General features: G+C 47.2%; 1 protein-coding gene across 1 annotated transcript; it reads left to right on the forward strand.

Moving 5' to 3' along the window:
- Positions 1-11,422: 11,422 nt before the first annotated feature.
- Positions 11,423-14,692, forward strand: LOC125536202 (transcription elongation factor SPT4 homolog 1-like). Its single transcript, XM_048699378.1, has 5 exons — positions 11,423-11,666; positions 11,974-12,065; positions 12,463-12,518; positions 14,188-14,249; positions 14,345-14,692. Exons 1-5 carry the CDS (start codon positions 11,544-11,546, stop codon positions 14,393-14,395), a joined length of 384 nt encoding a protein of 127 aa, XP_048555335.1. The 5' UTR covers positions 11,423-11,543; the 3' UTR covers positions 14,396-14,692.
- Positions 14,693-15,441: the final 749 nt, after the last annotated feature.

Genomic DNA, 15,441 nt, shown 5'->3' on the forward strand with positions numbered 1-15,441 from the left:
CCGACTTTTTCTGGATTGGCGTTGATTCCTCGTTCGGAAACGAGAAAACCGAGTAACTTTCCGCCAGGAACCCCGAATGTGCATTTTGATGGATTAAGCTTGATATCAAACCTTCTGAGGTTGGCAAAGGTTTCAGCAAGGTCAGTCAGCAGGTAGGAACCCTTCTGTGACTTGACCACAATATCATCCATGTACGCCTCCACATTCCGACTAACTTGGGTGAGCAAACACTTCTGAATCATCCTCATGAATGTGGCTCCGGCATTCTTGAGGCCGAATGGCATGGTAACATAACAGAAGCACCCGAATGGAGTGATGAAAGCTGTTTTGATCTCGTCAGGCCCATACAGACGGATCTGATGGTACCCGGAATAGGCATCTAAAAAAGACAGTCGCTCACAATCCGCAGTCGAGTCGACTATCTGGTCGATGCGGGGGAGAGGAAAATGGTCTTTCGGGCAGGCCCGATTGATATGTTTAAAGTCAATGCACATGCAAAGTGACTTGTCCTTCTTGGGGACCATGACAACATTGGTGAGCCACTCAGAGTGGTAGATTTCTCGGATGAACTCTGCTGCTAAGAGCCGAGCCACCTCTTCGCCAATGGCCTTTCTCTTCTGGACGGCGGACCGTCGGAGATGTTCTTTGACAGGTTTCACTTTTGAGTCGACTCGTAGGCGGTGCTCAGCCAGCCCCCTGGGAACACCCGGCATGTCAGAAGGCTTCCATGCGAAGATGTCCTAGTTCTCACGGAGGAACTGGATGAGCGCTTCTTCCTATTTGGAGTTGAGTGTTGTCGAGATATGAGTTGGAGCAGCGCTGGGGTCAGTCGGGTGGATGTGAGCTGTCTTCGTATCGCCAGTCGACTGAAAAGCTGACTCTGTAGCGGGCTTCTTGGCTCGCAACAAATCACTCGGGTCTGCAGTCTTCTGGTATTCCTGCAACTCCACCACTGCCATCTGAGCATCAGCGATCTTCGAACCTTTCTGAAAACATTCTTCCGATTGCCCGTAATAGTGATCACACCTTTGGGGCCAGGCATCTTCAATTTGAGGTACACGTAACATGGTCGAGCCATGAAGCGTGCATAAGCCGGCCTCCCCAAAATAGCATGGTAGGCACTCTGGAAGTCTACAACTTCAAATGTCAATTTTTCTTTGCGGTAATTTTTGGAATCACCGAAAACCACATCAAGAGCAATCTGGCCGAGTGATTCAGCCTTCTTCCCAGGTGTGACGCCCCCGATTCAATCGTACACTAATCATACACACAAACGTGTACGATCAAGATCAGGGACTCACGGGAAGATATCACAACACAACTCTACAAATAAAAATAAGTCATACAAGCATCATATTACAAGCCAGGGGCCTCGAGGGCTCGAATACAAGAGCTCGATCATAGACGAGTCAGCGGAAGCAACAATATCTGAGTACAGACATAAGTTAAACAAGTTTTCCTTAAGAAGGCTAGCACAAACTGGGATACAGATCGAAAGAGGCGCAGGCCTCCTGCCTGGGATCCTCCTAACTACTCCTGGTCGTCGTCAGCGGGCATCACGTAGTAGTAGGCACCTCCGGTGTAGTAGGAGTCGTCGTCGATGGTGGCGTCTGGCTCCTGGGCTCCAACATCTGGTTGCGTCAACCAGGTAGAAGGGATAGAGGGAAGGAAGGAGAAAGCAACCGTGAGTACTCATCCAAAGTACTCGCAAGCAAGAAGCTACACTACATATGCATGGGTATCAAATGGAGTAAGGGTATCATATGTGGACTGAACTGTAGAATGCCAGAATAAGAGGGGGATAACTAATCCTTTCGAAGACTACGCTTCTGGCAGCCTCCGTCTTGCAGCATGTAGAAGGGAGTAGACTGAAGTCCTCCAAGTATCCTCGCATAGCAATAATCCTACCCGGCGATCCCCTCCTCGTATCCCTGAGAGAGAGCGACCACCGGTTGTATCTGGCACTTGGAAGGGTGTGTTTTATTAAGTATCCGGTTCTAGTTGTCATAAGGTCAAGGTACAACTCCAAGTCGTCCTGTTACCGAAGATCACGGCTATTCGAATAGATTAACTTCCCTGCAGGGGTGCACCACATACCCCAACACGCTCGATCCCATTTGGCCGGACACACTTTCCTGGGTCATGCCCGGCCTCGGAAGATCAACACGTCGCAGCCCCACCTAGGCACAACAGAGAGGTCAGCACGCCGGTCTAAACCTAAGCGCACAGGGGTCTGGGCCCATCGCCCTTAGCACACCTGCACGTTGCGTGGGCGGCCGGAAGCAGACCTAGCCTAGTGGCGTTCCAGTCCAATCCAGCGCGCGCCGCTCCGTCGCTGACGTCAAGAAGGCTTCGGCTGATACCACGACGCCGGGATACCCATAACTACTCCCGCGTAGATGGTTAGTGCGTATAGACCAAATGGCCAAACTCAGATCAAATACCCAGATCTCGTTAAGCGTGTTAAGTATCCGCGAACGCCGACCAGGGCCAGGCCCACCTCTCTCCTAGGTGGTCGGAACCTGCCCTGTCGCTCCGCCTCAAAGATCCACACAGAGGGCCGTTGGGACAAAGGTCCTTTCAGCCCCCAATCCGTGAATCACTCGCGGGTGCTCCACAAGCCGACCTGTCTTTAGTCACCACATGTATCCTGTAGAAAGTATATAGTAATATACCCGTGATCACCTCCCAAGTGATCACGGCCCAGTAGTATAGCATGGCAGACGGACAAGAGTGTAGGGCCACTGATGGAACACTAGCATTCTATACTAAGCAGTAGGATAGCAGGTAATGCTAACAACAGTAGTAACAAGGACAGGCTATGCATCAGGATAGGAATAACGGAAAGCAGTAACATGCTACACTATTCTAATGCAAGCAGTAAAGAGGAGAGTAGGCGATATCTGGTGATCAAGGGGGGGCTTGCCTGGTTGCTCTGGCAAGAGAGAGGGATCGTCAACTCCGTAGTCGTACTGGGTAGCAGCGGCGTCGGTCCCGGTGTCTAGCGAGAGAAGAGGGGGGAGAAACAATAAATATTTAAGCAAACAGATGCATAGCGATGCATGACATGACAAGTATCGGTGCTAGGGGTGCCCTATCGCGGTATGAGGTGATACCGGTGAAGGGGGGAAAACATCCGGGAAAGTATCCCCGGTGTTTCGCGTTTTCGGACAGATGAACCGGAGGGGGAAAGTTGCGTGTTCGCTATGCTAGGGATGCGTGGCGGATAAACGGGCTGCGTATCCGAATTCGTCTCGTCGTTCTGAGCAACTTTCATGTACAAAGTTTTTCCATCCGAGCTACGGTTTATTTTATATAAATTTTAAAAGATTTAAATCATTTTTAGGATTTATTTATTTAATTTAATCAACATTATCCAGAATAGTGTCTGCTGACGTCATCATGACGTCAGCATGACGTCAGCAGTTGACTAGGTCAACCTGACAGGTGGGTCCCGTTCATCATACTCTGTTTTAATTAACTAACAGTTAATTAGGTTAATTAGTGATTAGGTTAATCTAATTATAATTAATTAACTTAATTAATTCCTTAATTAATTAATTATTTTTATTATTATTATATTTTTTATATTTTTTTTGGGCATGGGGCCCCCTAGTCAGTGGCTCATCCGAGCCACCAGGGGCTAACGGGCGCGGGCCAAACGGGGCTGCAACCGAGCGGAGCCCCGGGGCGTTTGGGCGCGAGCGCCGGCGGCCAGGGGCCGCGACGGCGACCGGAGCGAGGCTGGGACGGCGAGCGGCTGTGGCGCGAGGCGAGGCGGGGCGATGGCGCGGTCGGTGGTGCCCATGCACGTGGCCGAGGCGACCAGGGGGGGAAGGGCGCGGCGGCCGCGGCAGGGGAGCCGCACGGGGAAGCGGGGAGGGGCCGGGGGCGGGACGGCCCGGCGCGGGCGACGGTGGCGCCGGAGCGCGTCGAGCGGCGACGGCCGAGGCGACCTAGGGGGGGAGGAGGGCGAAGGGGGGGAGCTCACGGGGGGGGAGTAGGGCAACAGGGCAGTGGGCTCGGGGGCGGTCGGGGAAGACCGGCGAGGAGGAGGACGAAGGAGGCGTTCGGCAGCGGCGGGACGGCCGCGTCCACGGCGTCCGGCGAGGAGGGGGTGAGGACGAGCGACGGGGCGGCGGTGGTCGGGATCCGGGGGTCAAGCGCCGGTGGGGGGGGAGGCGGCGACGGTCGACGGGTGTTGGGGGCCGGGCGAGGGAGAAGGGGATCGGGCTCCTCCCGATCCAGATCCAGCGCGAGGGGGGGTGGGGGAGAGCGAGTGGGGAGTGGGGGGTGAGTGGGGCGACGGGGTGGGGTTAGGGTTTCGAGGGTGTGGGGTTATGGGGGGGGTGGCCGGCTGGGCCTTTGCCCAGTTGGGCCGGTGGTGGCCTGGCCGGCTGGGCCGTCTGGCCCAGTGGGGGGGGGTCCTTTTATATATATTTTTTTGGTTTGTTTTCTGTTTTTTTGTATTATCTTTTCTTTATTTATTTTCTTTTCTGTTTTGTTTCATTTTAAGTATTTAGGTCTTTTATAAAGGCATGGATCCCACACCATAAATTCCTAGGCATTTATTTGCTCACCCCGAACATTTTGTCTTAAATTTTGAAAAGTTTTTATTCTTTGGTTGATTTTGAATTTGAATTTGAATCAGTTTCGAACTAACACGAGATTAGGAACAGTAACCGAGGTGATGTGGCATCATTAGCAGAGGTTCACTGTAGCTTAATTATCCGGGCGTTACACCAGGAATGACTCCATGGAAACTCATGTTGCTGGCACTGAGTCTGGACATCGGAATGCCCATCCCTTTCAACGTCTCAACATACAATATGTTCAAACCACTGCCACCATCCGTCAGGACTTTGGTCAGTCGAGTGCCTTCAACAACTGGGTCGACCACCAAAGCTTGCCTCCCAGGGGTGGCGATGTGCGTTGGGTGGTCCGATTGGTCGAATGTTATGGCAGTCTGAGACCATTTCAGGTAACTAGGTGTCGCCGGAGCGACCATATTCACCTCTCGATTAATAACTTTCAGTCGACTTCTGCTTTCAACATTGGCAAAAATCATCAGAGTGGAATTGACCTGAGGGTATCCGTCGTCACTGTCTTCCTTGTCCTCAACCTTGTCCGACTCCTTTTCCTTACCTTTGGGCTGCTTGCCCTGGAACTGCTGGATCAAGAGTCGACACTGTCGAGTGGTATGTTTCGGGTAAATGAAATTACCCTCTTCATCTTTCTTTGTGTGGACGAGACATGGTAAGTCCAACACATCATTTCCGTCCTGGTCTTTAACCTTTTTGGGGTTCCAAGGTCCTTTAGGTTTCCCTTTAAACTTTCCTTGGGTTAAAGCCAAGGCTTCCCCGGGAGCCGCTGGCTCGGCTTTCCGCTTCTGTTTCCGATTGGAATTTCCTCCGGTTTCTTGGGCGACTGACTTGAGCTTGCCACTCCTGAGTCGATCCTCATCTTCACCATTAGCGTACTTGGTGGCAATCTCCATCATCCGATTCAGGGACATATCTCCGGTTCGACCGAATTTCAAATTCAGTTCTCTGTACTTGACGCCTTCCTTGAAGGCACAAACTGCTTGGTGGTCAGGTACATTCTCCACCGAGTGATGTAACGTGATCCACCTCTGGATGTAATCCCTCAAAGTTTCATTCGGCTTCTGCACGCAAGACCGCAGTTCCGTCAGCCCTGCCGGTCTCTTGCATGTGCCTTCAAATGTGGTGACGAACACTCGGGAGAGATCTTCCCAAGTGTAAATGCTGCTAGGCGCTAACTGGTTCAGCCACGCTCTGGCCGAGCCCTCCAACATGAGAGGCAGGTGCTTCATGGCCACTTCATCATTGTCGCTGCCAATCTGGACGGCCACTCGGTAGTCCTCAAGCCAAGTATCGGGCTTGGACTCGCCAGTGAACTTACTGACTCTAGTCGCCAATCTGAAGTTGGGAGGAATCACAGCGGCCCTGATGGCTCTACTAAAGCACTCTGGCCCCGAAACATGTACTCTGCTGCTGGTAGGTGCATCTTTGTCGTGACCTTCTCGGTGAGCCCTGTTCCTGTCGACCAAACCTTGGACGAGAATGGATCTCGCATCAAAGCCTGGCCCTCTAGGGTCGACTGGAATCCTTCGCCCACCACTCTGAGGGCGCCTGTCATCCTGCTAGTGAGGCACATACGACCCGCTCCTCGGGGGAGGCGTGGGCACTCGACGTCGACCGTCACGATCGACTCGGTGATCATACTGCTCATGGTTCCCATACTGGTCACGCCGGTCTCCATGTCCCTCACGCCTCGGGGGCGATCTCGGGCTGTGAGCCGACTGGACTGTGTCCGCGGCAACGGATCTGCTGTGAATCATGTTCCGCGACTGAGAAACAGCGGAATTCTGGTCTCCTGCTGCCCGGAGTAACGCTCGGATCTGCAGCAAGCCTCTGCCAGCCTTCGACTGGGAAGGCTGAATCAACTCCGCAATACGGGCCGCAGCTGCTAAATTCTGAATCGGAGTTCGATATACCTGCGGGGGTGGGAAGAGCTAACGTCGACTGGATTCGAGAACCCGTTGTCGCGCACGCTCGTCGAGTGCTCGCTGGAGGTTCTCCAGTCGAGTGCACTCGGCCAAGTTTGCCAGGCGCGCGTCTTCCAAGGCGCGAGCCTCGGGGGTTTCTCCAACGATAGGAGTGTGCAGTGCATCCACGTTCCGGCGGCGAAGTTCTTCTCTCTGCAGCGACGTGAGAGGCTCGGGAAGATACTCCTCATGGGGACGCGACGGGTCGCCTCCACCCGCGCCTCCGTCGGTGCGGGGAAAACTTGGAGGACTGGGCGGTCCATCGACCATCAGAACCTCCGCCGCCGGATCGCTGCTGTCGCAGTCGGATGCGGTCTCTGCGGAGCCAGTCGAACAGGCCGTAGAGGGATTCGTCGGGCTCGATCACCGCGACTTGAGGGGTGGCCGACTGACGTGCCACCGCGTGTCTCACCCACCGCTAAAGTCTCGACCGACTGGAGCGCTTGCGCCGGCGGGAAACAGGGAGGGAGGACAACACAGGAGCCGACCGGTAGGGGGTCGACGGTTGCCGCAGGAGAACGCCGCGGATGCACGCGCTAAAGTGTGTTGCCCCGCGAACAGGGAGTGCGTCCACATCGAGCGGAGCCTCCTGGAGCCAAGCAGAGTCGTCGACGATGAACGTGAGCGCACCGAGATGGATCTCGCGGCCCTCCACCAAAACTCCGCTGAAAACCATGATGATTCGGGTCGGAAAAGGTCGCAACTCCTCCAACAAACGCTAAAACACCTGCCCCACGGTGGGCGCCAACTGTCGTGGTTCCAAGTCTGACAGTAGTGTAGGGGGGTAAGTATGGAGAGGCAAGATCTTAGCTATGGAGGAGTTGTAAGAACGCAAGGTTTACGAGTTCAGGCCCTTCTCGGAGGAAGTAATAGCCCTACGTCTCGGAGCTCGGAGGCGGTCGACTGGATTATGAGAGTATGAATTACAGGGGTGCGAACCCTTGTCTCGGAGGAGGGGGGTGGCTTATATAGAGTGCGCCAGGACCCCAGCCGACCCACGTTACAAAGGGTTCAATGTACATTAAGGCAGGGCGTTACCGATAACGCTAGTAATAAAGTGCTATGATGACCATAAAAGCTACTTAATAACCGACCGTTAGCATGCGGAGTGCCTTTAGTCCACCTAACCGTCGAGTGGCTTGGTCTTGGTCGAGTGATTGCTTCTTGGTCGAGTATCTTCAAGTCTGTCGAGTGAGACGCCTTCAAGTCGATTGAAAGATGATTTCTTTTGGAGATGTCCTTGGGTAGGTCAGTTTGGACAGGTCCATGACCCTACCCTAGGTACACAGCTTCATCACTCCAGTTGAAGAGCTTGAAATGGTCGAGTAATTGAAGTGACAACCCGGAGTTAAGAGTATTCTAGTGCTTCTAGAGCTTCTAGCGTCCAAAAGACTCTTTGATTGAAAGGATTCAGAAACAATTTGAAGGATTTCAATCTCCTCAAACCACATGTGAAGAATCTTTTGTGTTTTCATACACAATCTAATATATCTGCAATCTTGTGGTGATGAAGATGACACACTACCGTGTTTCTATATTTTTTTCTTCTATTCTTACGTTTTAAAAATCCGGACAATCTTCTAGTGTCCAAGTCAAAACCTTAAAATATATGACTAGAGGGCTCGGAGTCTACCAATCGACAACTCCAAGTCTCCGAGCCGATAGACACTTGTTGCATAGGGCTTGGAGTGTACCAGTCGACAACTCGAGTGTCCAAGCCGATAGACATCTAGTTGCATGTATTGTATAGGTCGAATGTCCTTTCTGAAAATCTTTAGCACATTGTGTTTTGGGTTTAAAGGAACCTGCAAAATTTGTAATTGCTAGTTCCCTCTACCCTCATTAGTAAGTTCATGCCTTTTCGTAGAAACTAGAAAGTATCATAGACAATATACATTACCGCATACAATATATTTCGTTAAACATCTTATGCTCATACCGTTGCACACAAGGAATATACTGGAAAGGAATGCTATTACAAGACATATGAACTATGTCAAAAGGTTGACCAGATACAAATTAAATGAGCGAGACTTTTTAGTGGACACCTAGCCCCCCTATATGCTCACACCCAAGTTCAAGAAAAATGACTGAACGTACCAAGCATCAGATGCATCATGGTTCACGCGATCACATTGAATCAATACATATAGTTATTTCACAACAAGTACACTGTATGATCAAGATATTTGTGATTATTTGTTGTTTTGTTACTTTTATTTTTGATTATTGCCTTATCCCCCCCCCTCCTTCTGCCTAAATCTTGGATACGATTCTCAACGAACCTACAATGGATATAGATTTTTATTTAATTTTTCTGAATTTGTGATTATTTGTTGTTCTGTTACTTTTCGTTGTAAGTATTGCCTTATGGACCCCTCTTCTGCCTAAATCTTGGATACAGTCCTCAACGAACATGCCATGGAGACTTCATTCCCATGCACTACCACCATTATCACTTAACCTTCTTTCCTTCGATGCCTGACACGAACACAAGGGACCCCGACGAAACACTATACGGCTAGTATCCAGCTGAGAGGTACAGTGACTCAAAGATCAATGTTATAAGACGTTCTCATGGCAAGTACAACCCTATTGACCAAGATAGTTTGACTTTGACAATATCCTTGGTAAAAAAAGATAAAATTTGACCCAACGGGTTATGTAAGCAAAACACATGCATCTCGAAGTGGTTTAGGACCGTCACTGCATTAGGTAGCATATAATTTATTCTTCCAAACCTGCTATAAGATCATTATTTCTATTGTTTTCCAATAGACTATCTTATGCAGAAGGGGTTAAAAACAAGTGCTTTGAAGGAAGGAAAAAGTAATTGTACACCTTGTCTCCTTTTCCCTTTCTCTAAAAGGAACAAAAAATACAATTAGGTAGAAGAGGGGAAATTATATATAAAATCATCATACCCAAGACAAGCTCAGTAAAGGTATGAAGAATGGATTGCAATTAATGGCACTGGTGGAAGGATTTTCATTTAAATACACTCATTGGGATGATAATTGTTCACTACTCATGCCTACAATAAATTCACACCCAAGTCAATGACTCAAACAATTCCGTGGGTTGATCAGCATGATGTAGTAATATTGTTGTTGTCCATTGAAAAGATGGCACTCGCCTTTTTAACACGTGAAAAATATAAAGGATAAAAAGGAGTTAGAAGTTAGGTGGGATAATAGTGACCAATTTTTGACACTCATAGATATCCTTGATAATCAGTTTTTTATGCAGATAACTAGCTTAGATCTTGTCAACATTGACATTTGTCAGTAAAATTCCATCACCATTTTTTGTTGACACCACTAAAATGGTTTCGGATTATATGGAATGGGTCTAGGGTTGCCGTGGGGCTTCAGCAAGCCGAATTTGTGGCCGAGCATGAATCAATAAAGGTCGGCATCTCCATTGTTGACGGTGAAATGTTAGCGAATCCAGGAACTTTTATATGTTGTGTAAGGTGTTTCAACATGTCACAAGTGTGTATGATCTTTGTGCATATATACATGAGCAACATGTTGTGATGATTCTCGGATCTGTTGGAAATGACTGAATATCTTATTGCAATGTGTTTCTTCATTGTTGTCTCCGTAGTTTTAGTACGTTCCATGTGTTTGCCTCTTTGTGCTGTCAGTGTTATGATTCATTTGAATTTTTTTGTTGAAATCAAGCGATTTTGTTGTATGGCCACAAGAGCTAGGAAATACACTTGTGCTCTCGCGTGTTATTGCAACCCTATATTAAAAAGTAATTTAGTAATTAAAAAAGTCAAATAATCGAAAGGTTTTGTGGAATCAAACATTATCCAATATTATGCTCATATAAAAAGATTCACCAGAATGACTTTCATTGTATCCCAGGTCAAAGATTCATCAAAAACACTATATACAAATACTATTCACGCTATATTGTCATCATAAATTTGTTCTTTTCACCCGGAAGTCAACAGGAATGCTTCCTTGTCCAAACTTTGTATACAAGTATAATACTTGATCTTATTTCAAAAAAAGATTCCGATTTTTTTTTAATTTTCCTAGAATTATAAAATTACTGCACATATAGGGTGTGTGCGCACCCGAGAGCCAAAAGTTCGCTTTCCACAAGAGCTCCCCTACCTACTACACATCTGGCATGGATATTTATAAAGGACTGACACGGTCTAGTTTTGTGAAATCCTTTAGGCCTATTTTAGTTTGTAGGAATTTTATAGAAAATCTATAGGATAGGATTTTCAACGGAAATATATCTTTAGAGCTCTTTGATTTATAGAAATGGATTCCTATTTTTATGCAGGATAAAGACTTTTTTTGCGGGGTATGTAGGATAGAGACCTTCATATCTTAAAGGAATGCATCAAACAACCTCTCTTTCCATGCAGAAATTGAAATACATATCACCTCATTTCCTATGATTTTTCTATTCTTATGATTTTCTTATTTTCTTAAAAATATGATTACTTTTTTTAGGGCTAGAAGATGATTTTCTTTTCTTTCTTTTTTTTAGACAAAGAAGATGATTTTCTTCTCTCTCTTTTTGAGACAAGATGATTTTCTTATATCCTATGAACCGAATGAGGCCTTAGTTCGTTCTTTGCTGTCCTACTCCCTCCCTTCCGATTTATAGGGCTCAAATCTCAAATCTCATCAACCAAGGCATTCTGTAAGTGAAAAAACAAAAAAGTTGAGACAAGCCTTAGAAAGGAGTGAGTATTACTTAGTCCAGTCCAGCGGGCTCTGGAAGGTCGGCAAACCCAACAACCGTTGGATCGTATGCGCCCAAACATCACATACAAGGCCCAAGCTGAAAAGTTGAGAAAACACAAATACCCGAAAAATAGGAAAAAGAAAAGGAGAAGATACGAGAGAGCTCTAGAACGGAACGAGCGAGGGAACGAGCGAGAGAGGACATAAGCGAATAGCAGGCAAGGCGAGGCGAGGAGAGGAGGCGAGGGGAAGCAAGGATGAGGGGCGGCGGCGGCGGGATGATGGACGACGGCGGGGTTGAGCACGCGCAGATCCCGAACAGCTTCGGCCACGAGCTCCGCGCATGCCTCCGCTGCCGCCTCGTCAAGACCTACGACCAGGTACCTACCCGCCGCCGCCGCCGCCCCCATCGCTACCCGTCCGTCTGGACCTAGGGTTTCGACCCCCCTTTCGGTTAATTGAATCTATATCTGCGTGTCAAACTAGGGCGCCTTATTCTTTTAGTACGCTGTCGGATGGTAGGGTTTAGCCACATGTTCTCGATTTGGATCGCGTGCCTGTGTTTCTTATAAATTCTGCAGTGAGAAATATTGTCCGATTTGGTGGCACAAGCAGCGTGGCTGAATGTTATTGTTGTTTGCTGATGTTTAACATCTACTGTGTCTGATTGCTGCATGGGATGTGCAGTTCAGGGAGAATGGCTGCGAGAATTGCCCCTTCCTGGACATGGACAAAGATCGCGACAACGTGGTCAGCTGCACCACCGCCAACTTCACTGGGTAACTCTATTCTGCACTGCAGTCTTGTAGTTCTTCTGGCTAGTGTTGCTCAGTGGTTAATTCTCTGGTGGAGATGCACTGAATCCATGTTTTTGTAATCTCTTTTTGTGATAAAGAATATATCTAGTGCTTTCACGGGCTGCAAATTGACTGACAAACAGATAAGAGGAAGAAATAAATGCAATGCTTGTTATTTTTCTCTAAATAAATTCCACCCCTCTTGTTGATTACTTCAATTCTTTGGGTGATTTTGGTGAATAATTCATGAAAACATTTATATATTCATAAGAATGTGCTGTTTCTGATCGCAGAAAGATCGTATGCCCTTAAATATATATTATTTATGCAGCCCAGTGCTTCCTCTTTCTGAATTTATTGCACAAATTTTGGCTTGCAGAATAATATCGCTGATGGATCCCAATAGGAGTTGGGCTGCTCGTTGGTTGAGAATTGGTGAGTGTGTAGTTAAATAGTTATCACACAGCATTTGCTTATTTTTGTCTTCAGGGTACTTTCTCTATCCAGTTTGGTTTACTTTATGCTATTGCACATTTACATTTCGAGCCTAGTTATGAACTTATGATATACATTTTTATAGAGTACTAAAAAGGAACAGGTTAGACCATTTACTGGAAAGCTCTCCTAGCTACCATATACTAATCGTTTAGGTCTATAATCACTACTAGGTGGGGTGTCCAGATGAGTACTGCATATACCTTATACTGTTTATGGTTCATTGTCTTCTTACTCCCCTTCTCTAAAAATATTATGGTTGCTAGTAGTACTTAAATTCGTTATTAAGGATCCACCTGAGTGTGTTGGCATTCTTTCCTTATAAAATATATCTATTTGACCTGTATGTGGTTACCACTTGTGAAGGATCAGAAAACTGAACTGAAATATTTGCCAAGATCCACTCCTAGCTTGTTTAATTCCAGGGCTGGGTTCTTGAGTCCTTGTTATAGCAAGGAAATTATCAGTGGATTATCTCATAGGACAATAATTGCTGTGTTAAGCTTGTATTTGTAACATTTTAGATTTGACATTGGAATCTTTATTTAAACTGTCCGATTGCATGCTTGTTAACCCAAGTGCATATCTTTTCCATTGTTTGCGTGCTGAAGCCTTCTTTATTTAAGTAATGCATGTTGGTACTGTCATCCAATACTTAAACAATTTTTTGTATGTTTCTAGTAAAAAGATGAACTCTAGAAAATTACTTCCTTGACATTGTTTCACAATGTAAAAATCATGCCAACAAAATGTAAATGAAAGGAACTGGCTGAGGATTGCATTAGTGCAAATTTGAATCAAATTATGGTCTTGATTTTTTATATGAAATTCGTTAGAATTCTCTAGAAAGTAATGAGATTCTAGGTTGTGAAGAAACTAAAGGGATGTGGATAAAGGGAGGGATGATAAAAAAAAAAGTAAGAAATAGGGTTCCAATATGTATTGTCTATGAATTGCATCATAGAAGGCAATGTGATGAACCATCAATATAATAGAAATAAAATAAATAGAAATCTTAACTTGAAGCGAAAGTAAAAAAAAATGGAGCAACAGTAAAGAGTCGCTTGAGTTAATAGAACTGTGAATTTGTTCGGAAAGTTTTTTTGGAAAGCTCCACTACAGGATTCAGACCTAACCATTCAAGTAGTAGTGGGAACGATCGAGCCTATGGCTCTAGCCCGTAGGATTTGTCAACAAGAATCCTAATAGTTGAGTGGGATGGCCATAATCTGAATTCTGCATCATGAAACAATATCAAGGAAGATATTTCTTTTTTGTCGAGTATATGTATGATGTTACTATCATCACGAATCTAGGCAGTCTCCTTGTTAAAAGAAGTCCCCTACTAAGAACTTCAACCAGTTATTACCACCGCGCCAGTATTATGTCCTTCCATATCATGTGAAAGCTTTTAGTCAAGCAGAACAGAGAAATTAATGCCAATGGTCCATGGTGGTGCTAGCCATTACTCTGGCAGCCCTTTGAAATGGACTTTGCCGGAGGACCATGTCTGCTTTTGTGTCATAACCGCACGACTTATGCTAAACAAAGTGTTGCGTTGTAACGGTTAACTGAAACCATCTGCTTATGTTTGTTTCTCAATCTGCAGGGAGGTTCATTCCAGGGTGCTATACTCTGGCTGTCTCAGAGGAACTTCCAGAGGAGTATCAGGTAAAAACTGCATGCCTTCATTCTTGCAAGAATTGTGACTGTTGCGACGCAACTCTGATGTCTTGACCTAATAATTTCTCTTCTGGTCATTCCAGGGGATGTGCCAAGACAACAACGTGCAGTATTTCCCTCCGAAGCGCCCCTGAGCAGGCTTGAAGTTGATGCAGTCGTGATCCTGGGGCCGTGCTTTTACATATAGTTGCACCTGTAATGTCTGCTGATTAAACTGCCGCCAGTGTTATGCATCCTCAAGCGATTCGTCGAACGCTTTTGTACAACCTGGAGACATTGTAAGCTGAACTAGTTCATCGCACATTTCTACTTCGACGAGACATTGCAAGCTGTGTTAGTTTAGTTTTATGCATGACAAGTGCCCAGGTTGCTGTTATTATGCACCGAAGCCTATGCCAAAAGCTCCTAAAATTATTGTTGTTCCGAACAAAGGATTCATGGTTGTCGCTGTCAGGATTCCCTACCTGCATTCATCCCGACGCGCCGCCTGAGAAGCCTACTCTGGCTGCCTGCACTCATGCCTTTGCCCCTCTGTGCCTTGCCCCTGTTATTTACTTCAAAACCCTAGCTTTGAGTCACTTCTCCAACCGTTCGAGATGTCGTCCGACCACCCCTAGATCACATTTGTGCCTGTTGTTCGCCATCACAATGGTTGTCTCTGTGGTTTGTCTGTGGACACTTGGTGCTAGGCCCACATTTGATGTGGGCACCTTTGAGCTCGGCTCCGGAGTGCCTAGCTCGAAGGAGTGGGAGGGGCAACCCCATGACTATGGCGGAGGTCAAAGAGCCAGAACAGCCTGCAGCGAAGGAGGCGATGGTTGTTGATGGGGCGTTGGTGTTGGGTGGCACTCCTGGAGGAGCATCACTTGGTGGAGGCTCGGCTTGCATTGCCGTCTTGACCATGGTTGAGGCGGCCCCAGGAATTGTCGACGTGAACCGGGCGTTTCTCGCCTCCATACAAAGCGGTCCACCGTGAGGCAACTCCGCGTCAACAAAATGCGGTCTAGCGGCTGAGGATGAGGAGGCATCAAAGCAGCACGACGAAGATGCAAACCACGGTGGCCCCCAACGACGAGGAGGCTGGACCGTCTGGTGCGATGGTCGTCGCCCTTACCTCTGACAAAGAGTAAATTAGTTTTTTTAGGGACTTCCGCTGTTTAAAAAGTAATCCAAAATTCAA

Source organism: Triticum urartu, chromosome 2, assembly GCF_003073215.2.
Source record: "Triticum urartu cultivar G1812 chromosome 2, Tu2.1, whole genome shotgun sequence".
Lineage (NCBI taxonomy): Eukaryota > Viridiplantae > Streptophyta > Magnoliopsida > Poales > Poaceae > Triticum > Triticum urartu.

What these genes read in the sequence shown, in the direction of transcription:
- LOC125536202 (XM_048699378.1), top strand. Translation starts at nt 11,544, where the DNA reads ATGAGGGGCGGCGGCGGCGGGATGATGGACGACGGCGGGGTTGAGCAC. An exon ending in ACCACCGCCAACTTCACTGG is followed by an intron (nt 12,066 to 12,462) that starts GTAACTCTATTC and finishes TTTGGCTTGCAG; the next exon opens with AATAATATCGCTGATGGATC. An exon ending in TGCTCGTTGGTTGAGAATTG is followed by an intron (nt 12,519 to 14,187) that starts GTGAGTGTGTAG and finishes CTCAATCTGCAG; the next exon opens with GGAGGTTCATTCCAGGGTGC.